Source organism: Trachurus japonicus, chromosome 10 (assembly GCF_045865225.1).
Source record: "Trachurus japonicus isolate A0001 chromosome 10, Traja_1.0".
NCBI classification, from domain to species: Eukaryota; Metazoa; Chordata; class Actinopteri; order Carangiformes; family Carangidae; genus Trachurus; species Trachurus japonicus.
In genome coordinates, this window is record NC_140916.1 from 37,274,447 (window position 1) to 37,300,656 (window position 26,210).

The 26,210-nt window shown below is 40.9% G+C and overlaps 1 protein-coding gene across 1 annotated transcript; it reads left to right on the top strand.

Annotated features, from left to right (window-relative positions):
* Positions 1–1,484: 1,484 nt before the first annotated feature.
* On the top strand, positions 1,485–25,425 carry mmp17b (matrix metallopeptidase 17b). The gene is made up of 12 exons (XM_085788789.1): positions 1,485–1,531; positions 8,300–8,480; positions 9,093–9,225; positions 10,025–10,181; positions 11,474–11,582; positions 12,082–12,259; positions 14,153–14,329; positions 18,185–18,284; positions 20,139–20,212; positions 21,192–21,341; positions 22,864–23,127; positions 24,967–25,425. The coding sequence occupies exons 2-12, from the start codon at positions 8,367–8,369 to the stop codon at positions 25,359–25,361; spliced, it is 1,851 nt and encodes a 616-aa protein (XP_085644915.1). The 5' UTR covers positions 1,485–1,531; positions 8,300–8,366; the 3' UTR covers positions 25,362–25,425.
* Positions 25,426–26,210: the final 785 nt, after the last annotated feature.

Genomic DNA, 26,210 nt, shown 5'->3' on the forward strand with positions numbered 1-26,210 from the left:
GTTACCATGACAACTGCATGTACGGAAGTGAATAAAAAAATATCAAACTGCACAAAATGGAGACCAACAAAACGATATATTTGACTTCTAATGCATCTCTGCATTCAGAGCATGTTCACTAAAGTGAATAAATATCAAATTGCACAAAATAAAGACCCAGAAAACAAAACAAGATTCACTGCATTCAGGCCACATTAATAAGAAACTGATATCTTCGCATTCAGAGCAAATGGAGCAAATAATAAGAAAGTGAGGAGGAGCATTACAACTGCATGTGTTCACGTGTCTCGTGCCTTTCAAAATAAGTTATTTTTCAAAATAAAAGACATGTCCAACATCAGATGTGCATTAAATATTATTTACTTTTTTGACCAGCTGTCCGCGACCCATCCAGAACGGGTCTAGACCCACTTTTGGGTCCCGACCCACCAGTTGAGAACCACTGAGCTAGATCAAGAGGCACAGATCAGCCTGTAAACTCTCCACCTGACGCTCTCTGCTGTTTCAGATTGAATCTATAGGGATGAATGTGTTTATCTGTAGCTACAGCAGCAGCTCAGTGTGCTGACATATTGACCACAACTGTCAGTTCACTGACTCTCAAAGAAGAAACACAGAGAGTGGGACAAATCTGTTTGTCTTCATTTGAGTTGTTTTTTTTGTTTTTTTTACTAATCCCCCTGTTAAGAGGATTGTGGGTAAAATGTTAATGCCATGATGAGAGAAGATACACATGTTGCACACATGCAAACATGTGCACACACACACACACACACACACACACGATCTAAGCCCATCTTTGTTTAATCTTCCTCGGGTCAAAGTCAGGATTTCACTGATCAGAAAAAGCAGCGAATGTTTTAGAACAGAGACGTTACCTACACTGCAAAAACTCAAAATCTTACCAAGAATATTTGTCTTATTTCTTGTCAAAATGTCTCATTTCTAGTCAAAACTAAACTCTTTCCACTTTAAATAAGACTCATCACCTAAAAATTAACTTGTTTTGAGATAATTTTCACTTGAAATAAGTAGAAAAATCTGCCAGTGAAAGCAAGTTTTTTGTGCTTGTAATAAGAAAGAAAAACTTGCTCCACTGTCAGATTTTTCTACTTATTTCAAGTGAAAATATGCTTGAAAAAAGTAAAATGTGGCTAAAAACAAGCTGCTTTTTAATGTGATGAGTCTTATTTTAAGTATAATGAGATTTGTTTTGACTTGAAATGACATTTTGGCTAGAAATAAGACAAATATTCTTGGTAAGATTTTGAGTTTTTGCAGTGTAAAATATAAACTTTTATCTTCAAACACATTTCACACAGCAAAATCTTCTTATAACTGGAAGACGAGATTATTTATTTCTGCAAACATGGAAGCTGACGTTTGTCAAGGCATTGTGGCAGTGGGAGGGGTGGAGAGGAGGGGGCTGGGGGCTTTGAGTGAGGAAGCAGAGAAAGGATCCATCTGTTCCTCTGGTGCCAGTGAAAAGAGGGAGAGGGAGAGAGCAGACGTTATACTGAAGCAGGGGAAGGTAAGATATCACTTAGAGATAAATATTTAACTGTCTGTTTAATGCTGATTGTAGCTCATCTAATGTGTGTGTGTGTGTTTTAGTGAAGATGTTAAAGAGCAGATGGCAGAGGGAGACAGTAGTGCACACTGCAAAAACCAAGAATATTGTCTCATTTCTAGTCAAAACAAATCTCATTCTACTTAAAATTAGACTCATCTAATTAAAAAGTAGCTTGTTTTTAGACACTTTTGACTTCTTTCAAGCATTTGTCACTTGAAATAAGAGGGTTTAGTGGAGCAATTGCGCTTTCACTGGCAGATTTTTCTACTTATTTCTAGTGAAAATAAGTTTAAAACAAATGAAAATGATCTAAAAACAAGTTTATTTTTAGGTTGTGAGTCTTATTTTAAGTGAAAAGAGGTTTAGTTTTGACTAGAAATGAGACATTTTGACAAGAAATATGAGTCCGGCTGAGGATGCAGTGGCTGGTCCTGGTGCAGGTCTTCAGTCAGGCTTTTCTTCATAACTACAGTCATGAGTTTAAGTTTCCACAACCGGATATCAGCGACAATGTTATAAGTTAAAGGGATAGTTCACCCAAAATTCAAATTTCACTCATTATCTACTCACCCTCATGTCGACTAAGAGCTGTGAGAATTTTCAGAGTCCTCCGTTCCTTCTCTGAGTTACGGGGGGTGGGGGTGGGGGGTCCGCGCAGCAGTATTTGTCCATATGATGGTTGTCAATGGATACCAACTTTCTTCGTCCAAAAAGACACACCAAAAAACATCCAAATACCTCCATACTGCTCGTCTGTAATGTCCCTCTTGTATTGAAGCCCCAACATGAGAAATTGTTCTGAAAAAAATTAAATAAGTCTATATTTTAAGCTTGTTTGTAGCGGAAGCTCCCAGTGTCTCAGTTCACTGCTCTTCCTGTGTCAGTGCAAACCAGCGGAACAATTTCTGATGTTGGGGCTTCAATACAAGAGGGACATTACAGACGAGCAGTATGGAGGTATTTGGATGTTTTTTGGTGTGTCTTTTTGGATGAAGAAAGTTGGTATCAACCATTATATGGACAAATACTGCTGAACGGACCCCCCCGTAACTCAGAGAAGGAACAGAGGACTCTGAAACTTCTCCCAGCCCTTAGTCGACATGAGGGTGAGTAGATAATGAGTGAAATTTGAATTTTGGGTGAACTATCCCTTTAAGTTACAGTTAAGATTCCTTTATTTGTCCCGCAGTGGGGAAATTTACATTTGTGCAGCAGCAAATAGCAACAGTCTCAGTAATGATTCTGACCAAGAGGTTTTTGTTGTTCAGCTGCTTCTCTGTGTTTCTGTTCATTTCATGAGCTGCAGTGTTTTGGGTTGTCAGGGTCACAGTAGTTAGGTAGGTAGACGTCCAGAAACACGACTCCCGAGACATGCTATTGGTCTGTCGGCTGGATGATTGAATAGGCTACTGATGGTCAGTGTGTTGGTCGTGTCGCGATAGTGATTTTCCACCACTGCAGCCTTTAACTGCTGCTGTTTAAAATCCAGATTATTAGGAGAACTGTGTTGGAGATAAAGCTCTTTATTATTTAATCTTCATTCTGACCCACTTTAGCTTCCCCTGTAGTTGCTGCGTGGGGTCCACATCAAATCATCAAACAAACAGCATTTAACATTAGAACCGCCAAGAGGTCATTTTGACCTCCATTCATTCTAATGCAGAAATGGTAAATGGACTGCATTTATATAGCTATATACATTATATAACCAGCCAGACACACAGCTCAAAACACTGTATTGATAGATATCACGTGACGTCACACAGCGTTCGCAGCCGGTCACAGCGCCATCTTGGGTACCGACTTCCAAAGGCAGTCTATGGGCTGTGACATCAAATCTCACAAAAATAGTGGATAAACCTTTTTTAATTACATGGCACTATTGAATGTCGTATTCCGATAATTTATTGATATTTCTGATATTTATTTACATCTTGATTTTGCATTTAACAGTCTGTTATTCCTGTTTAACAGATCGTTGCTAAGTAAAATACACTAGGTAGGGACGCCGCTCTGATCAGCGCAGCACAGAAAAGAGAAACTATGCAGGATATTTACTTTCTGTTTCATTTTTTACCGTCATTAAACAGCTTGGGAGACATGTAGCCTACGCCAAGGGAGGCTGCCTCACTCTACTGAGTCTGAGCAGCACGTACGTTCACGTTGCTTTCGTGAATTGTAAACACACAGACGCCCCCTCGGTTTTAGCGTCCAGCAGTTTAGCAGCTAATTCAACAGCAGTGATGGATAACTGTACCGGAGAGCCTCAACATGAGCTTCATCTGAGGAATTAACGGCAGCTTTTACCTGACGGGAGACCGACGCCTGAGCTACGGTAGCTAACAGCTAGCAGCTAGCAGCTAACAGCTAACAGCTAACAGCTAGCAGCTTTTACCTACTTTCTCTCTCTCCCTCCCTCCCTCCCTTTCTTATACACGCACACGCGCGCACACACACACACACACACACACACACGGCCCAGGTTGTCTGTCATATCTGTTGTAAACCTTGTAATAATAGCTTGTTGAGTACAGTTAACACTATTGCTGCCTCAGTTTGAGTGTGGATTAATTGTTAACGGTTTGTTTAATGTGAGTGGTGGTCATCGCGTCCTGATGAGTTGGGTTTTAATAACAGCTGAGCTGATAACGTAGCTGTGTAGATGGTGTGGATTGTGATGAGAAGGTGTTGCGCATATTAAGACTTATTTGTGCAAACCATTGTGCAAAACCTGTTTGTTGTGCCTTTTTGCGTGATAAGATGATTTGCCGAATTCTTCTTCCATTCCTGCAGCCTTTTGTCTCAATGTTAACGATGGCAGAATGTCCAGATATTTTATTACTTTATGAAAATAAATGTCTGTGAGTTAAAAAGAAGTGGGCTACGCATTTCTGATTTGATTTGGCTTTTCGTGTATTTGGTTAAACACATATAAGTAACAGGAGAGAGACAGTGAGCGAGAGAGAGAGAGAGAGAGACGAGGAGAGAGAGAGAGAGGTCCGCTGGGTGAGCTAGATTAAGTTTTAACGGGAGAGAGAGCGGCGCACCGCGCTGTCAAAGATCGTCTCAGCAGAAAGGTGCTGGAGGTGTGTGCTTTCAAGGCAAGGCCATCAAAATGAGAAATATCCATATCCAAACTACATCAGGCAGCAGTCTTCTAGTCAGAGAGGATGTGGCTGCACTGAGCTGAATAGAGGTTAACTCAGTGTTCGGTACCCAGCATGGCGGCGGCCAGGTGGAACACACCGTGACGTCACCTACTGATAAGTATGCTTCACATTCATACACACACACATACACACACACACACACACACACACACACACACACACACACACACACACACACACACACACACACACACACACACACACACACACATACTTTACAAAAAATAACAATAGTCGTTGTTGGCAACCAAGATAGACAACTTATTTTTTTTCTGTTTTTCGAACAGTGTGTGTGTTTATGAGTAATGTTCATTTTTATCTTATTCGTGACTTAGGAGTTCAGATATTAGAAAGCTGCATGTCCCAACAGTTAAAACAGCTGTCAAACTGATAAAAATGAACATTACTCATAAACATTGAACATAACAGTGACAGTCCCTTGTTCTCATGAGAAATGGACATGAATTCAGAAATTTGTAACAATTTTGTAAATTTTTATATACACACACTGTTCGAAAAATAGAAAAATAATAAGTTGTCTATCTTGGTTGCCTAGCAACGGATATTGTTATTTTTTGTAAAGTATGTATATGAATGTGAAGCATTACTATAAAGTGTTTTGAGCTGTGTGTCTGGCTGGTTATATAATATATATGGCTATATAAATGCAGTTCATTTACCATTTTTGCATTAGAATGAATGGAGGTCAAAATGACTTCTTGGCGGTTCTAGGTAAAATCACTCTTTTTTTAGTTCTCTTTTATACTAAAATCGTGAAAATGCATAAAATGATGTAGAACACACTTTTAGGAAAAGTCATTGACTGGGAGACATACTGTATACTGTAGCCGGTGCATATTCTCATTTGCCCAGGTCATAGTATTTCAAAGGAGGTTAAATCGAAAGCAACTGGACTTGGTTATTTGTCTAGGAAGACGTTTCACCCTCTCATCCAAGAGGCTTCATCAGTTCATGTAGCAACTGACCAGGCTGGGACTGGTCTGAATATGAACCAGTCTGTATTTACGCAAACAGAGTTACATGCATTTTAAGAAGCGAGAGGTCAAAATGACCTCACGGCGGTTCAACAATAAGCAGTGATGACACCGTGTCAGGCTACTAGAGCCCTGAGCCAGGTCTCCTCCATCCTGCAGGCTGCTCATCACTAACTGTCAGGCCATTCAGTCTTATAGCTACTGCATATCAACGTTTTTTTTCTTTCATCAAAATTCACAAAGAATTTCAAAAAATAAAAAATCCACAGTGATCCTCCAGGGTGTCTGTGAGACAAAACAAAGGGAACTACCGGTATACATTTTCATTTCACAAAGGTTGCCAGTCTTTTGGCCTCTGCTGGTTAAATCTCATTACTCTAACACGGTTTCTCAGCACATCTCCTTCCCATCCTCTCTACCCCCCATGCTTTAACTGGAACGGTATACAACCTCTAACTTAATTAAAAGAAGCATCCTCTTCCTGACACACTCTGCCATACCCCCCCGCCCCGCCCCGCCCCGCCCCCCCCTCTTATATGGTAATGTCCTTCCATCTTCTGATTGCATCCATAGACTGTCTCCCCGCTGGGAATTACATGTTGGATGTTTTCCGTCAACTCTCACTGACAGCTTTAATGCAGCCGTGATGCTGTGACACTGGATGTCACGGTGTCTCGTGGTGATTGTGCAGAGAGAAAATGAGCTGCTGTCTAGGTTGAAAACATTGATTAGATTTATTAGTACCACTCTCTGTTCTCTTATACACACAAATAAATGCTGGGTTGTTTTTTCAACCCGACTGCTAGGTTGAGCCTGTTGGTTAATGTAATTGGGTTATTTTCATTGAATTGGGTATTCTGCACTGCAAGAACTCAAAATCTTACCAAGAATATTTGTCTTATTTCTAGTCAAGACAAATCTCATTCTACTTAAAATAAGACTCATCACATTAAAAAGTAGCTTGTTTTTAGACACTTTTTACTTCTTTCAAGCAGATTTTCACTTGAAATAAGTAGAAAAATCTGACAGTGGAGCAAGATTTTCTTCCACAAGGACAAAAACTTGCTTTCACTGGCAGATTTTTCTACTTATTTCAAGTGAAAATGAGTTTGAAACAAGTGAAAATTATCTAAAAACCAGTTAATTTTTAGGTGATGAGTCTTATTTTAAGTGGAAAGAGATTAGTTTTGACTAGAAATGAGACATTGTGACAAGAAATAAGACAAATATTCTTGGAAAGATTTTGAGTTTTTGCAGTGTGAGAACACAACTCTAGGTTATTTCTGTTGGGAATGGAGTTATTAGCTGTTGAGTTGTAATTTCTATAATGTTGTGTTGGTTTGTTTTGGATTACCCAACACATTGGGTTGACGTTCGGTGGGAGGAGTTTCCTAGCAGTGTGTTTGTGAATATAAGTTTAGGTTATTTCTGTTAAATATATAATAATTGTTGTATTAAAGGAACCAACCCAATTTGTTGGGTTATATTTAACCCAGTGTGTGTTCTGTCCAATATTTAACCAGCGCTGGGTTGGGAAACTACCCAAATTGGGTTGTTTTTAACCCAACATTTTTAAGAGTGTAGGTCTCTGAGGACTCTGAACATGAATGAAGGGGGTGTTAGTAAGCAGTGCAAGTTATATTCAGATCTTTTACTTCATGTAATTCCATTGTTGAAAACATTTCAGTAAGTCCTAGCTGCATTGAAAATCCCAATGAGAGCACAACATTATTATCAGTATCAACACTGAAATGATTCATGAAGGGTTTGAGTGTCATGATGTTATGAATACCGATAGATCTGATTACATGTAGCTGATAAACATTCAGGCTCCTCAGAGAACCTTTGAGATAGGGCTGTCAAAGTTAAAGGGATAGTTCAACATTTTGGCAAATTGGCCCATTGCCATAATCGCTATAGTCATAGCAGTAGGTTCGTTACCTTTAATTGTCGGTGCAAGCTGTTTTTAGAATGGTGGAGCAGAGCGGCGAGCTGCTCAGAGCTACGCTACGGAGGCTCATGGGATTTCTTGGTTTCCCTCATCAAACTCATCAAATACACAATCCAAAAACTCCAAAATGCTTTCGTGGACAAGTTGTGACCTGCACATTCACCACGCTATGAGATAATAACACAACGTTACCACACAGAGTTGTTTTAGAGGGAAATTCAGAGACTGCTTGATGAAAAACTGTCCCTGAAGGCAACGCGCATCAGCGGTTTTTCATTTATTTCCCTCTAAAACAACTCTGTGTGGTAACGTTGTGTTATTATCTCATAGCGTGGTGAATGTGCAGCTCACAACTTGTCCACCAGAGCGTTGTGGAGTTGTTGGATTGTGTATTTGATGAGTCTAGTAGTCCAGTCTAGTATTTACTGTAGTATACCACCTTACTGTATAATCAATCATATTATACACATCCACCTTTATATGCTACTGTATAATACCGTATTTGTACTTGTTCTTCATTTAATGTGACATTCCGTATGGCTGATCTTCTCAGGTTAGTCATGCAGTGCCATTAATGTTATTATTACTATTATTATTGAATTGTACACAGAGATGATAGACTATCTCAGCCTCCAGTGGATCTACCTCTACTGACGGACGAACAACATGCAGCCAAGATGAAGATGTGGATTCTTTTCTTCTGCCTGAGTTGCTCTTCTACTGTTGCTGTGACTCCGACACTCTCATCTGCACGAGTGACACCCACTGAGGATGAGAGCACCCAACTGGTGGTAAGGTTGTTTTTTTTATTATAATAATTTTTTTTATTTTACGTATACAGTACAACAAAGATAACAAACAGAACAACAACAGCAAAAAAAAAACAAACAAAACATGAATGGAAGTTCATGAAAAGGCTACATTCATTTTTGCATCTTTTCTGTCCCATGGTATGAAGACACTGAAGTATTAAACTAGTTTCTTCTAATTATGGGAAAGGTGAAAACCCTGTGTGATGCAATATGACAAGTGAGAGAATCATAGCATGCATGTAGAGTTGTGCAGCTTTACATGACAGGTCTCTTAGAATAAAATGAAAACAATTGAGATTTGGTTTAACCTTCTTGCAGATGTACACAGTGATTATTTCATTTTTGATCTTCACCTCAAACAGATCGTTCACAGGCCTATTGCAAATAGAAATACACATAGAAACAGTTTTCTTGACATTCAGGGTTAAGTGAGTGATATAAATGTATTCCATTTACCTGAAGACATAATAGCAATATGCATTATGATAACCTCTGCTGCCAACCTGATGCTTCATGCTCAGCAGCAGAGAAGGTTTTGCAGGACTGAAATGAATGCGTCCAGTAGAGATGATCATCTGCCCTTTCTCATAGGACTGGTTGATGAAGTATGGCTACCTGCCCCCCCCAGACCCCTCCACTGGGCAGCTGCAGGCCTGGACAGCCGTCACTACTGCTGTCAAGTCCATGCAGCGGTTTGCAGGCCTGAAAGACACCGGAGTCGTAGGTGAGGATGACAGACAGCTGCATTACTCTGTTCCCTCTAAGCAGGGCCGGTCCTAGGATGTTGGTGGCCCCCTAAACAAGGTTTTTGTTTGTGGCCCTGCACTCTAAGCACAAACACCAAATCACTGGTTAAAACTGAATACAGACGTGTTTATCCCTCTGAGGTTTGAGGCCATTTTCTCCACTTTTACATATTTTCTTAAATTTATCTTTTTAAGATACTTGCAGATGTAACAATACTCAAGTGTTTTATGTCTAAATATTAGAACCTCCGCTGTAAGCACACTGAGGCCAGTTTGTCCTAGAACACTGTAGAAAGAAATAATTTAGGACAAATGCTGGAAATTTGAGGTCTGCTTTTTGAAAAATGTCAAATCCCTTGTGAAAACACTCCTTCAGTCATGAGAATGAACTGTTTTGGTGCTTGAAATAGGATATGAATACAGTAATAGATACGTGTAGAAAACAAGTCTAAAATGACATTTTGTCAGATTGTTTTTTGAGCACAAATGTTGTCATTCTGCCGTTCTATTTTCACCAAATGTCTCAAATGTGAGATAAAAGAAGCTGAATATTGACTTCACATTACATATAAAGCTCATAGCTGCACGTGCAGACCTCAGGATGTTTAAATGACTTGATGAACCCCGGTACCTTTCTGATCATGTGGCCCCCCACCTAACGGCTGTGGCCCTAAACAACCACATAGAGGGTTTATACCAGGGGGCCGGGCCTGGTTCCCTCCGAGGCCTCTCCGTGGTGAATCAGTGTGTGACTCCTCTGTGCTGCGGCTGCTTCAGATGAGGAGACCATGGCTCTGATGAACAGCCCCCGCTGTTCTCTGCCTGACCAGGAGGAACCGTCCCAGACGCCGGCCGGCCCAGAGGAGAGGGACATGAAGAGGAGGAGGAGGAGGAGGGCTATCTCCATGTGGACGCACAGGATCATAAACTGGAGGTGGGACACAACAACCTCTTCATTACCTTGACCAGATGATGATCTGCTAAACTCACCATCACTAGGATATTTAACCTTCGTCTTGTGTTAGCTTTTTACTGCCATCTATGGTGTTTCGGGTCAGTTTTCACCCGTATTTTAAATCAGCTGTAAAATACACTAAATACATTTTTTTTTTCATCCAATTTGTTTTTCTTCTCTTGGTTACATCGTTAAGCTTCCTTATCCGTGAAAATACTGGTTTTAATATTTTTGGGTGTGGGCCCCGGGGCCTTTTTTGTCAGTATGACCCTTGGCTTCAATGTAACCTTCCTCTTGTCAGCTTTCTGCTGCTCTATGGTGTTCGGGTCAGTTTTGACCTGAGTCTTCAATCAGCTGTAAAACACACTAAAACAATTATTTATCATCGTATTTGTTTCTCATCTCTTGGTTACATTGTGAGGCTTCCTTATCCATGAAAAGGTTTGTTTTGCACTTATGATTTCAGTTTTAACTGTAATTATTGTTCTTATCGTTATAACTGGGTCAAAATTGTCCTGAACACCACAAATGTAACAATTTTCAGCAGAGCATTTTAGACCTTTGTGAAATTTTTTTTGTTTGTTTTATTTTGTTGAACCCTAGAACACTAACGTCGGGTGATTTTCACCCATGAAATTATTGTTTCATAATTTTCATTATGTTGCTGTTGTCTGAGTTTCATGGGTCCCTGTAGCTTCATACTGCTCACTGACGTCATTGAAGGTCGGCATGTTACCCTGCTCCCATCCCTAGTTTTTTCGGCAGGCACATGTTCGGGATTTCACCCGACGTTAGTGCTTATGTATCTAAATCTGGCGACCGTTTCTGGTGATGCTGAAAATGTTTCTTTTTTCTTTTTACTCCACCAAATAAGGCTCAAATGTCCCACAAATGGGTGTCCCAGCTCCATTAGTTTTTTTTAAGGAAGTTTTTGTTAAAGAAACAAAAAAAAATCCAAAATTTTGGACATTTTCTTATAGGGTCACCATGATACCTTTTTTTCATTTTGTGAAACATTGTGTAGTGGAAAATAAAGGAGGTGTACTTCAATAAAAAATACCCGGCGATAGTGATGATGTTACTATTTTTAACGTTAGTGTTTTAGGGGGTAGAGGTTCCTGACAAAGTCAAAAAGTCTTGATTCTATAAACAGGTTTATGTGGTACTTCTATGCATTTAAAACTTGAAAACAGGTCACTGGTGACCCCAACACCAGAGGAAGGTTTAAAAAAACAAAAAAATGTTAACAGATGCAGATTTTCTCATTTCAGGTTGCATTCATATCCCTCCTCTTCCCATCTGTCACGAGAAACAATCCGGTCTCTGGTCTTTTATGCTTTACGAGTGTGGGCCGAGCCGACCCCCCTGGAGTTCCATGAGGTCAGTGTTTCCTGATACAGATGGGATGGTGGTGGATGAGCCTCCACGTAGTACGGTGGCCGGGAGGTGCAAACCAAGATTACAACATGTAAAACACTTTTACAAAGCTTGAGACAAATTTACATTTTAGAAAACATTTTTACATAGGCTATCATAAAACAAAATTACATTAGCTACCATAACACATTTACAAGTCCCGAAAAACAAATTTACATTTCAGAAAACAAATTAACAAGAAACGAAACACTTCTACAAACACCGCAGCGAATTTACAAGTGTTGAAACACTTTTACAAGTCCCAAAACAAATTTACAAGTAACATCAACCGGAAAGGGAATGTACCAACTACCGGAAGTAAAATGTAAATTTGTCTCAAGCTTTGTAAAAGTGTTTCGGAATTTGTAATGTAGTTTTGCACCTCCAGGCCACCGTAACGTAGCCATGCCAACGGTGCTGTATATTTGCCCTGAAAGTGAAGTCTGTAACCCTCTGTGCTCAGGTGAGGAGTGCAGAAGCAGCTGACCTGCAGATAGACTTCCTCCATGGTTACCACGGTGATGGCTTTCCCTTCGATGGGGTGGGAGGTGCAGTCGGCCACGCATTCTTCCCATCAGACCCGGCTCGGGCGGGAGGAGTTCATCTGGACGCAGAGGAGGCGTGGGCCTTCAGACAGCCAGGTAGAGCTAGTTCAGTTTAGTTAAGTCATCCTCTGATAATATGACAACTTAAAGGGATAGTTCACCCAAAATTGAAATTTCTCATTTTCTCACTCATTATCTCCTCCCCCTCATGTGGACTAAGGTGCTGGGAGAAGTTTCAGAGTCCTCCGTGGCTTCTCTGAGTTACAGGGGGTCTCAGCGTATTCGTCTGTATTCAGTTTTAACTGAATTGAATTTGTCAGTATTCAGTTTTAACCAGTGATTTGGTGTTTGCGCTTAGAGTGCAGGGCCACAAACAAAAACCTTGTTTAGGGGGCCACCAACATCCTAGGGCCGGCCCTGGCTATGTTCACTGTACAGAAACAGCAAACATCCCAGTGTTCTGTCCAGTAAATAAAGAAAACGGTGTAAGATTGTTATTGTTCTGAATTTCACCATTTGAGTAAAGCCTATTCTGGTTATTCTGTATACACTGACTGACTGTTACACAAAACACTGGGATGTTTATTGTACAGAGTTGAGCTCTAACTACTGGCTAAGAGTATTAGATATTGATGATGATGTTTACTGTGAGAATATTGTGTTGCTTATTCTGCTAAGACTTCTCATTTACAAGATAGAGCTGATTATTGACGGACTATAATTTTAATATTGACAAGTGGAAAATGGAAAGGTCATAGGCATCTTCTTTACAATGTGAAAGATTCAATGTGGCTCATAAAAGCAAGATAAAGACACACTGTAAACTGTGTGTAACTGTACAATATACAGCTCTGGAAAAAACTCCCAAAATGATCAGTTTTACTATTTATAGGTATGTGTTTGAGTAAAATTCAATTATTTTTGTTTTTATTTTATTCTATCAACTACCGACAACATTTCTCCCAGAATTGAAAAAAGAAAAATGTCATTTAGAGCTTTTATTGGCTAATGACAAAACTAGTCTAAATAACAAAAATATCAAGTCTTTTCAGACCTTGAATAATAATAATAACGCAAAGAAAACATGTTGATATTTATTCCTAAACAACACAGCAAGAATATTTTAACTCAGGAAAAGTTTATAAATCAGTTTTTGTGGGATAATGTCAATGTTTAATCCCAGCAGTGGTTTTTATAATCTTCCTATAAAACCAGATGTGGTTCAGGTGACGACCTCATCAGAGTCTCATTAAGTAGAATGAGTTGTGTTTGTGTTGGTGTTTAAAAAAGAAAAGAAAAGAATGACTGTCATACATGTAGAGATGCTTTTAAGAAACATTTTGTGAAAGTGGTCTCTTAATTTTTTTCGAAACAAATAAGAAACCACTTTCACAAAATGTTTCTTAAAAGCATCTCTACATGTAGGCTATGACAGTCATTCTTTTCTTTTCCTGACTTAAAATATTCTTGCTGTGTTGTTTAGGAATAAATATGAACATGTTTTCTTTGCATTATTATTATTATTATTATTATTATTATTATTATTATTCAAGGTCTGAAAAGACTTGATATTTTTGTTATTTAGACTAGTTTAGTCATTAGCCAATAAAAACTCTAAATGACAAATTTTTTTTTTTCAATTTTGGGAGAAATGTTGTCGGTAGTTGATAGAATAAAACAAAAACAAAAAGATTGATTTTACTCAAACACATACCTATAAATAGTTGAGAGAGCCTTCAGAGGTTCAAGCTCTGCTCAGGGAGCAGATAAGATAAAGTTTTCCCTGTCCACCAGCGCCATCTTGTGTTTTGTAATCAACATTACTGCCTCTAGCTGCTTGTGGGAATAAAAGGGATAGTTCAAACTGAACTATCCCTTTAACCCTTTTACTGTATCTGTCAAAAGTAAAGGAATGATTCTCCCAACCCCCCCCTTCCATCTAGCTCATTTCCTCTCCTCCTCTGCCCCCCCCCACCTCCCTCCCTATAGACTCTGAGGGGACCGACCTGTTCACAGTGCTGGTCCATGAGTTCGGCCACGCGCTGGGCCTCTCTCACTCCTCGTCGCGCCACTCGGTGATGAGGCCGTACTACCAGGGTCCGGCTGGAGACCCCCTCCTCTACCGGCTGGGGGCGCAGGACCTGGAGCACATCACCCAGCTCTACGGTGAGACCCTATAGAACCTGCTGTGGTATTTTGATGTGTTGATGAAAAGAGTCTCTCTCTATGGCTCAAAACCACAATCTTTATACAGTATGCTTTCTAACTCCAAAACTCCACCTTCTCCCCACATAAGAATATAGCTTTCCATATTAGGCATTAACTGTTCGACATTAAAGGGATAGTAGCATTTTTTTTTTTAAAGTGGGGTTGTATGATCTCCAAATAGCCCCTAACTACTTTAATTGCAGTAGAAGACTCTCTGCACTCCTCCCGTTAGCAACGCCAGCCCATAATAGCCCTGCCCAGAGATTTACAACATACAGTGTTGTGAACAGACCCAAAGAAACGGCCTATTTTCACGGCCTAAAAGAGGTTTTACCTGAAAAAAAATACACAGTTCCATTGTTCACTATAATATAATTTTTTCCAGCCCTTCAAAGTGCAGGAAAAACACAGTTTTTATTTGGACCTACGTATCCCTCCGCCCAGGGTTAGCGCCCGCCGATCAGCAGTTGGTTAGGTCCAAATAAAAACTGTGTTTTTCCTGCAGTTTGAAGGGCTGGAAAAAATTATATTATAGCGAACAATGGAACTGTGTATTTTTTTTCAGGTAAAACCTCTTTTAGGCCGTGAAAATAGGCCGTTTCTTTGGGTCTGTTCACAACACTGTATGTTGTAAATCTCTGGGCAGGGCTATTATGGGCTGGCGTTGCTAACAGGAGGAGTGCAGAGAGTCTTCTACTGCAATTAAAGTACTTAGGGGCTATTTGGAGATCATACAACCCCACTTTAAAAAAATGCTACTATCCCTTTAAAGCAAAAAGTTCAGGTGGATGATACACTACAAACCAAACCACACCACAGCACTGCACTGCACAGCACAGCAGCAGCATCACAGACAGAAAGACAGCTTCATCACTGTGATGAGGACAGCTGTGGACACTGACCTGCCCTGGGCTGACCTCGGCTCTGTTAGAGAGGAAGTACAGATGGCCACAGTGTGAAAGCCCTCTATTGTAGAGACTCAAGTGATCCAGAGGGTGAAGGTCTGTGTGATGTAAAGTGTGACTGCACTTATTATGCACCGCAGACCTCAGTTCATGGAGCAGCTACTTTCTATCAATTGAACATATGATTGTACTTGGTTACATTTTAGATGCAGGAATTTAAACTCAGGCCACTTCCTATACCGCAGTTACACAAGCTGCAGTGTGCAGATCTGTTAATCAATCATCAGAAAGACAATGGGATGGATTCCTGAGGAACACCGTGGTTACGTACTGAAAGACGGAGCCAAACCCAACTTGCTTAGCAGTTGGCACTGTGCAGTTTATTACACCAAGTTCACATGGTCAAAAGAGAAAAACCAAACAAACACAACTCCTGGGCCAGATGGGTTCACGCCTGATGGACTTCAGTCCTCGTGGAACTTTACTACTTCCTCAACAGTGCCCCTTGGTTTTTTTTTTTATTTGAATGTGAAATTTTGGCACATATTTGGTCAACTTCATTTTAAAGCCTTTGTGATTAAAGGGATTATTCACCCAAAATTGAAATTTCACTCATTATCTCCTCACCCTCATGTGGACTAAGAGCTGGGAGAAGTTTCAGAGTCCTCCGTGGCTTCTCTGAGTTACAGGGGGTCTCGGCGTAGCAGTGCATGTCCATATAACGGTTGCAAATGGATACCAACTGTCTTCGTAACAAAAAGAGACACCAAAAAACATCCAAATACCTCCATGCTCGTAGGGTTAGAACTGGGAAGAGGACAGACCCTGGTTCGTCCAAATTTGACGAACTGGGAAGAGAAGCTTCGAGAAGCTTCCACTACAAAACAAGCTTGAAATATAGACTTATTTAATTTTTTTCGGGACAATTTCGCATTTCGGGGCTTCAATACAAGACAGACATTACATACGAGCAGCATGGAGGTATTTGGATGTTTTCTGGTGTGTCTTTTTGTTACGAAGACAGTTGGTATCCATTTGCAACCGTCATATGGACATGCACTGCTACGCCGAGACCCCCTGTAACTCAGAGAAGCCACGGAGGACTCTGAAACTTCTCCCAGCCCTTAATAGTCCACATGAGGGGGAGGAGATAATGAGTGAAATTTCAATTTTGGGTGAACTATCCCTTTAATACAATGAACATCCGGACCAGTCAAAACCTTGCGCTTACTCTCACAAGAGAAAGCTTTATGAAAAAGTGTCAGAACAAGCTCTATGTTTGATTTAAAAGAAAAAAAATGTTTCCAATAAGTTTTAAGAATTGATTCAAAGCAATTCAAGGGAGACTGGATACGTAAAAAACCAGGTGATGGCTCCTTTAATTATTGTTTGACTGGAAACTCCAGCGCTCAGTGAAAAGTGAAGCACCTTAAGAATGTTTCTCTGCTACATGGGAAATGTCAACTAAAGCCTCAGAGTGTGTCAGAGGAGAAAGTCACAGTATTATTAGTCAAAGACCTGTGTGTCAGGATCGTAATCAGTTACTTTGACACTGAAGCGTTTGAGCAAGCTTCATTTCTATTAACAAATAAATGCAGTTATTATGTCTGTTATATGTTTTCACAGTGATGTATGTAAGGTCTTATTATAGGCTACATGATTTACCTTAAGCACAGCTTTTCTCTCATGATCTCATTACTATCACATCATTATCATTTTATGATCTGTAGCCTACGATCTGATTGTTTCCTGTAATGACTGATACAGACACCTACACTGTCTGTGTGTGTGTGTGTGTGTGTGTGTGTCGGCACGCTGGGGTGACACACAACCACACACACACACACAGTCTGTCTCTTAAAGGGATAGTTCACCCAAAATTCAAATTTCTTTACTCATTATCTACTCACCCTCATGTCGACTAAGAGCTGTGAGAAGTTTCAGAGTCCTCCGTTCCTTCTCTGAGTTACGGGGGGGTCCGCGCAGCAGTATTTCACTGCAAAAACTCAAAATCTTCTCAAGAATATTTGTCTTATTTCTAGTCAAAATGTCATTTCTAGTCAAAACAAATCTCATTATACTTAAAATAAGACTCATCACATAAAAAGTAGCTTGTTTTTAGACACTTTTTACTTCTTTCAAGCATATTTTTACTTGAAATAAGTAGAAAAATCTTATTACAAGCTCAAAAAATTTGCTTTCACTGGCAGATTGTTCTACTTATTTCAAGTGAAGATGTGTTTGAAACAAGTGAAATGATCTTAAAACAAGTTATTTTTAGGTGATGAGTCTTATTTCAAGTGGAAAGAGATTAGTTTTGATTAGAAATGAGACATTTTGACGAGAAATACGACAAATATTCTTGGAAAGATTTTGAGTTTTTGCAGTGTTGTCCATATAATGGTTGTCAATGGATACCAACTTTCTTCGTCCGAAAAGACACACCAAAAAACATCCTAATACCTCCACACTGCTCGTCTGTAATGTCCCTCTGGTATTGAAGCCCCAACATGAGAAATTGTTCCGAAAAAAATGTAATAAGTCTATATTTTAAGCTTCGGAAGCTCCCAGTGTCTCAGTTCACTGCTCTTCCTGACCGGCGGAACAATTTCTCATGTCGGGGCTTCAATACAAGAGGGACATTACAGACGAGCAGTATGGAGGTATTTGGATGTTTTTTGGTGTGTCTTTTTGGACGAAGAAAGTTGGTATCCATTGACAACCATTATATGGACAAATACTGCTGCGCGGACCCCCCCGTAACTCAGAGAAGGAACGGAGGACTCTGAAAATTCTCACAGCTCTTAGTCGACATGAGGGTGAGTAGATAATGAGTGAAATTTGAATTTTGGGTGAACTATCCCTTTAACTCTCATGAGCTTCATATTAGTTTCTGTTTGTGGTTCAGGTAAAAGGAACCAGCTGCAGTCGACTGATGCTGCTGACGTCGTCCCAGAGCCTCAGCTGCGCCACAGAGCCCCCCACCCCCACCACCACCACCACCGTGGGTATGGAGACAGAGGAAAACAGCTGCATCTAAATAAAGCAGCTGTTTGATGACTCATTCAAAAGCACATGTCATTACTGTAAAAAAAGGAGATTCACCAGAGAAGCTACATGTGACCAGGGCCGGCTCCACGCAGGGGCAAGAGGGGGCAGCACCCCCTCAAATAAATGTCTTGCCCCATCAAATCCAAATTTTAGAAGTTGAGAAAGCACATTTTAATATACTCAAAAAATGTGTATATTACAAGTTGACAAAATTATCTGCAGTAGCACAAAAGTCTGCTGAAAAGGGACACTGTTCTTTTCTAAAATGTCCTGTTCTTTTTTCTTTTCTTTTAGTATTCTTAAGACTACACCAGAATGCTTCACTCACATTTTAAAATCACAAAAATGTTCTGGGACCCCCCTACAGGGGTTTAGCTACTGACCTTTTTCACCCCCTCTGGGTTTCCAATGCATCTTCAGGTATATGCACCCCTAACCCCCCATATAATGTGGCTCTTTGCATTACAACAGTAATAAATTTGGGCTCTAAGACCCTGGTTGGCCCCCCGGCCCCTAGTTGGACAGGTCTGAAGGTAGAGGCTCTAAGACCCTGGTTGGCCCCCCCGGCCCCTAGTTGGACAGGTCTGAAGGTAGAGGCTCTAAGACCCTGGTTGGCCCCCCAGCCCCTAGTTGGACAGGTCTGAAGGTAGAGGCTCTAAGACCCTGGTTGGCCCCCCGGCCCCTAGTTGGACAGGTCTGAAGGTAGAGGCCTAAGACCCTGGTTGGCCCCCCCAGCCCCTAGTTGGACAGGTCTGAAGGTAGAGGCTCTAAGACCCTGGTTGGCCCCCCGGCCCCTAGTTGGACAGGTCTGAAGGTAGAGGCCTGACAAAGTGCAATCCACTTCTCCAGGTTGGCGTTGGACACAGTCAACAACCCAATTCAATGAAGAAAACATCGTTACTATCAGCACAGAGAAACAAAAGTGCTGGAGCATGATGTGTTCACATGATGCCCCCTTCACATTTCTGACTGCCCCCTCATATGCTGCCTAGAACCGGCCCTGGATGTGATTCTTATGCTCAATGTGTTTTTTTTGTTTTTTTTTCCAGTGTTCCTACTGGATGGATCATTCATAATGTACTACCACAGTCCTCAGTCCTTCTAGTTTATCTGAAGTCAGCACAGGGCCTCAACATAAAAAAGAAATCAAATGGATCTGAGTTACTGACACTTTTCTACAGGAGAAAACTGCAAAACAGCTGCTGTGGATTTACACATTCCATGTAGCTACTGTAGATGAATGATGAATAGATCATTGCTTTGTTATGGTGATTGTAATTTTTAAACATAAAAGATTTTTTTTTTTTAAACGCAAAATAAAAGGACCTGGAAGCTCATCTATGCCCCGTCCACCACCTGCTTGCTCCAGGTAGAGCATTAAAGGGATATTTCAACCTTTTGGCAAATTGGTGTATCATCATAATCCCTATAGTCATAGCAGTAGGTTCGTTACCTTTAATTGTCGGTGCAAGCTGTTTTTAGAACGGTGGGGCAGAGATACCAGCTGCTCAGGAGGCTCATTATGGGATTTCTTGGTTTCCCTCATCAAACTCATCAAATACACAATCGGAGTTGTTGGATTGTGTATTTGATGAGTTTGACGAGGGAAAGATGCAGAGCTCACGTCTCTGCCCCGCTGATCTAAAAACAGCTTGCACCGACAATTAAAGGTAATGAACCTGAAACTATAGGGATTATGGTGATAGGAAACATCAGAGGGACTATAGTTTGTGAGTTAGTGGCAGTTCAGTGCTGTTTCTGAGTTGATTGTGTCCCATTAAAGAAGTCTGTTGTGTTTCTTTCCTCTTCAGTTCATTCATCGATCGCTGCAACACCAGTTTTGATGTTGTGTCGAGGATCCGTGGAGAAACCTTCTTCTTCAAAGGTAAAGGCTGAATGCACATGAAACTCACTCATGAGACCGTGGCTGTATATTGAGGATGTGAAGTTACGTCACGCCGTGGGACGTTGGACGCCATCTTTGGAGGATCGCGGATGTAAACACTTGCTCGTCTCCCTAAAAAAAGTTCCCCAAAGTCGCTTAAAAGTAATCATGGTGGGACAGTACTGCTTCCCAGGGCCGTTGTATAGGGGAGAAAGGTGATGATAACTCTAGGGGCCCAGCGCCCAGTGGGGCCCATAAAAAACCCCAGTAGTCTAATCTTTGTATGACTGATTTATTCTGTGTAAGACCCTGACTAATACTCAAAGTACACTGTAAAAACTCAACATCTTTCCAAGAATATTTGTCTTATTTCTTGTCCAAATGTCTCATTTCTAGTCAAAACTAATCTCTTTCCACTTAAAATAAGACTCATTACCTAAAAATTTACTTGTTTTTAGATAATTTTCACTTGTTTCAAACTAATTTTCACATGAAATAAGTAGAAAAATCTGCCAGTGAAAGCAAGTTTTTTGTGCTTGTAATAAGGAAGAAAAACTTGTTTCACTATCAGATTTTTTCTACTTATTCCAAGTGAAAATATGCTTGAAAGATGTAAAAAGTGTCTAAAAACAAGCTACTTTTAATATGATGTGTCTTATTTTAAGTAGAATGATATTTGTTTTGACTAGAAATGACATTTTGACTAGAAATAAGACAAATATTCTTGCTAAGATACTTGAGTTTTTGCAGTGTAATGCTGCATTAGCATCAAAACAAAGAAGGCTAAATAAAAAACGATAATACATACGTAGTCTAAGAAAAAAAAAGGAAAAGTTAGAGGGAGGGGCCCACTTTAGTATTCTTTCAGGGGGCCCAGAATTCCTAGCAACGGCCCTGCCCACAACGCAAAGCGGCGTGACGTCAGCTTCACATTCTCTATATTGAGGATGTGCAGATTCTGACCCTCTCTGCCCCCCAGGTCTGACCATGTGGCGGGTCAGCAGTGCAGGTCTGGTATCGGGTCGGGGGTCTTCGGTCAGGCGGCTGTGGAGGGAACTGCCCCCCGACTTGCCTCAGCTCCACGCCGTGTTGGAGAGACAGTCCGATCACGCCATCATCTTCATCAACGGTACGTTCCAATAAATAACTGAGTAAATGTGACCTGTTGTTTCAGAACATTATGAATGAATGACCAGCTCTGTCTGGCTTTTACAAGCCCACTATCAAACCTCTCATTCATCCATTCATTCATAGAGCTGCAACAATAAATATCAAACAATAATCGATTATTAAATTAAAGCAGAAGTAAGGTGAATATTTGTGTTAATATAAGTCTTAAATAGTTGTATCTTCCGACAGCAATCACTTCTATAGAGTGTTTGGTCTGAAACACGGGTCTGTCAGTCACTCTGCTCTGCTCTGAGCCCAGGAGAAAACTTTCCTTGTATCCTACAACCTTTATCCAATGAGGAGAGAGAACGGCATAAAGGGGCAGTCCTCTCTGTGTGTGCAGCCAAGGGATGCGCCTGAATGTGGTGACGTAGGGACAAGGGCGGGGACTGCTAACTCCATCTGCTGACAGGAAGTTAGACAAAACCACCGGATCGCTTACTTCTGCTTTAACATGTGTCACACATTTGATGACCTCACCATTAATTAAAATATCAGGGTTAACTGAGTTATTAATCCTCTTTGTTAAATACATACAAGTTGTTTTGCTAACATTAAGGGTTAGGCAAGAGTTTGCTAGCCAATCTGACACCCTGCTCATTGCAGTAGTCAGCTTGGCTGCAACATCATCTTTGGTTCTTGCATGGGTGAAAATCACAGTATCATCAGCATACATTTGGGTACAAACTTCTGGACATACTTGAGGAAGATCATTAATATATATACTAAATAAGATCCTAAAATAGACCTTTGGGGGACCCCTACTGTACAGTTTGCAAATGAGGATGTTTCCTGTGGTTTAGGTAGGACTCCATCCAGGTCAAGGCATTGGCTGACAAATTAAATTTAGAAAGTTTTGAAAGTTTTAAAATGTTGTGATTAACTGTGTCAAATGCCTTCTTAAAAACCACCTTTGTCAAGATAACTTTTGATTTGTTCCACAAAAAAACAATTTGCTGTTTCTGTTGAGTGATGCTTTCGAAAACCAAATTGCATTGGGTGAAGGCTAAATTTGCCTTCATTTAAATGAGAAACCAACTGATCACAAACAACCTTTTCAGCAATTTTAGAAGCTATTGGGAGGATACTAATGGGTCTATAATTTGATGGGGTATTCGTTTCACCCGATTTAAAAACTGGAATTACTACTGCTGTCTTCCATGAGGAAGGAAAGTATGAGTTCCTTATGGATAAATTTATCAAATGAGTTTCTTTCTTTCTTTCTTTCTTTCGTTCTTTCTTTCTGGTTTCTTTGTTCCTTCATGACAATAAACTGAGTCTCTCTTTGGTTTGTGGACAAAACAAGACATTTGAGGATGTCATCTTGCCTTGACATTTTTTAACATTTTATTGACCAAACAACTAATTGATTAATCGTTTAAATAATCGACAGATAAATCGATAATGAAAATAATGGTTAGTTGCAGCTACATTCATACATTCATTGTAAACTGACCAGGTGAGCTTCCATCTTTCTGCAGGTTCTCACCACTGGCTGTTCAAGGAGCTGTCCCTGCAGCACGGCTACCCTCGGCCCCTCCCCGAGCTCAGGATGAAGGTGGAGGAAGATGATGCTGGTGGCAACAAGGAGGGGGGGGCAGCGGCGTGGAGGGGGGGGCTGGTCTGGGACCCAGAGGAGGGGGCTGTGTGGAGAGACAGGGGGGAAGCTGAGGAGGAGAAACAAGACAACACCTGGACTCAGCTGCTCAGAGAGGGAGTCAGCGGCATCACCGCAGATAACAACGGTGTGTCATGTGTTTCTGTTCTGGGGGTTTGATTTGATTTGATTTTATTAAGATCCCCATTAGCTGCTACACCTGGTAGCAGCCCCAAGTTGAATTTGCCCGTAATTGTCCTTTAAAACCTACTGTTATATTTTCTGCTTATTGTCAAAGTGAAGTGGCAGCCTCAGAGTTTCCTCCAAGAAGAAACCTTATTAGCATTTATGTTAAATAGTTTGTCTGCATTACAAAAGGCCGGTAGGTTAAAATGATGATCTGCTTATGAAGACATGGTTATGGATTATTTCCTGGACAACATTTCCTTAAAACTCAGTTGTGATTTTAATGATTCGTTGGATATTGAACAGGAAACATCGCCAGTTATCCTGTCAGGAATCTGAACAGAGAGGTGACAATGTGTTTGTGTTTGTTGGAAATCCATTGTAACAGATGACATGGACAGATGTCAGCTTGATCAAGAGATTATTGTAAGGCAAGGCAAGGCAAGGCATCTTTATTTATATAGCACATTTCATACCAAGGCAACTCAATGTGCTTTACATAAAGACAAAACATTAAAAAAAGAAAAAAAAGAAGCATAAGACAGAATAAAAACAAACAAAACACTAAAAACAGAGTTAAAAGCAAGAGCAAATAAAAGAAAATAGATAAAGTTTTAAGTTCTCAGCTATAAGCACGTGAAAAGAGAAATGTTTTTAACCTGGATTTAAAAGTGTTTACAGTTGGGGCTGATTTCAGGTCTGCTGGTAGTTTGTTCCAGTTGCTGCAGCATCACAGCTAAATGCTGCTTCACCATGTCTGGTCTGAACTCTGAGCTCCACTATCTGACCTGAGTCAGTAGATCTCAGAGCTCTGCTGGGTTTATACTCTACTGAAATGTCATTCATGTATTCTGGACCTAAACCATTCAGTGATTTGTAAACCAGTAGCAGAACTTAAAGGGCAACTTTGGTTTTTTTCAACCTGGGCCCTGTTTTCATATGTTTTTCTGTATATGTGAGTGATGGATAGCCTAATACTTGTATTGAGGTGGCTGCAGTATTGAGTCGGGCAGGCAGCCTGCAGCCCAGCTAATGCTCTTCCACGGGGCAAGTGGCTCCGTCAGAGTTCAACCTAACGGGCATTTTTTTCAAGCTGACCGGCTCAGATAGTTACAATGAGTGTCCCACAACATACTAGAAAGGAGAAATGAACGTAATAGTCTCTAGTACCTTTAGCTGGAGGTCGCTGTTTGCTGTGATCTGTGTCCAAATCTCACCACGCCAGAAATCTCGTTCTGAAATCTCACGATAACTCGCGGCAAAACACCGGTGGGGAATAGCTAGGCTACTGTTACCTGACTGAGGTGAAGAGAGACGACTGGAGAATTTACAAATTGTAGCAACAAAATGTTGGGCTGCTCTTCACGCAGCTTTCACAAGTTGGGCTAACAGTTAGCTGTGCTAAGGATGCTGACACTCTTGTCGATGCACTGCACCGTCGGCGTGCCGACCACAGGGTCTGCTGTGACCACTTTGACCAGGGATGACTACTGCCAGTCAGAAGAAGAAGAGACGTACTAAAGGTAGAGACGTAATACGTTCATTTCTCCTGTCAGTTTGAAAAAAATGCCTGTTTATAGGGCGAACTTTGACGGAGCCACTTGCCCTGTGGAAAACTGTTAGCTGGGCTGCAGGCTGCCTGTCCGGCTCAATACTGCAGCCACCTCAATAAAAGTATTATCCATCACTCACGTATACAGAAAAACATATGAAAACAGGGCCCAGGTTGAAATAAACCAAAGTTGCCCTTTAACGTATTGTAGAATACTCTGATCACTGTGTCCATCTGCTCCTCCTCTAGGCTCCATCTTTCTCTTCAAGGGGAACTCCTACTGGAAGTTCTCGTCTGCAGGCTCCTCGCCACAGGACGGATACCCACGATCCTCGGCTGTGGACTGGCTGGGCTGCCCCGACTCCACCTCCGAGCTCTCACCCGCCGTCGTTATGGACGACCTGTCCTCGACCCCGTCTCCACCGGGTGGAAGACAGGAGCTCAGAGAGAGGTGGAGGGAGGTGAGAGAGGGGGAGCAGCAGGCGGGAGGAAGATGGAAGGACAGACACACACAAAGAGACACACAGGACTCACACATCAGGAGGAAGTGCGCTTGTCAAAATAGAGCCGTGGCTGAGAGGACGACGTCCTTTACTGACGCCTTGCTGCTGCTGGGGACATTGGGGACAATTTTGGTTGTTTAAAACTATAGTTCTGTCTCTTAGGAGCAGGAGCCGTGGACAGAGAGGAGCATTCCAGCCACACAGGTCTTGGCAATGACATTTTAACACTTTAAACCTAACCAACTGCTGATCGGTGGCGCTAACCCTGGGCGGAGGGATACGTGAGTTGGTTAGGTCCAAATAAAAACTGTGTTTTTCCTGCACTTTGAAGGGCTGGAAAAAATTATATTATAGTGAACAATGGAACTGTGTATTTTTTTTTTCAGGGAAAACCTCTTTTAGGCCGTGAAAATAGGCCGTTTCTTTGGGTCTGTTCACAACACTGTATGTTGTAAATCTCTGGGCAGGGCTATTATGGGCTGGCGTTGCTAACGGGAGGAGTGCAGAGAGTCTTCTACTGCAATTAAAGTACTTAGGGGCTATTTGTAGATCATACAACCACACTTTAAAAAAAAAATGCTACTATCCCTTTAAACACACTGGTCTCCTTTTAGGGAAACACATATTTTCCATCTTTACAAGAGGGTCAGGGCGTAGTTTTAGCCCCGCCTGGAATAAAGGCTGTCAACACAGGACACTAACTTATTAATGTGTTAATCAGTGAGCTAATAAAGGGGTGTTTATTGAACTTTGGACTGAGCCAAGTAAGTTATTAACCACTAATGAGTGAACAGTGAACCTGACCCCCATCCCACAGGATTCATCAAACATTCCAAGTATAATTATCTGTGAATCAATAATGTGTAAAAAGTCAATATCAGCTGTATATACAGTATGTCTGGTTGTTTTATATAAATCTCTGAGAGGTCTTTTTTTAAATGTCCATGAAACATCAGTCTGAATAAAGCAGTAACATCAGGTCTGAAACAT

What these genes read in the sequence shown, in the direction of transcription:
- mmp17b (XM_085788789.1), top strand. Translation starts at nt 8,367, where the DNA reads ATGAAGATGTGGATTCTTTTCTTCTGCCTGAGTTGCTCTTCTACTGTT. An exon ending in AGAAACCTTCTTCTTCAAAG is followed by an intron (nt 20,213 to 21,191) that starts GTAAAGGCTGAA and finishes TCTGCCCCCCAG; the next exon opens with GTCTGACCATGTGGCGGGTC. An exon ending in CGCCATCATCTTCATCAACG is followed by an intron (nt 21,342 to 22,863) that starts GTACGTTCCAAT and finishes ATCTTTCTGCAG; the next exon opens with GTTCTCACCACTGGCTGTTC.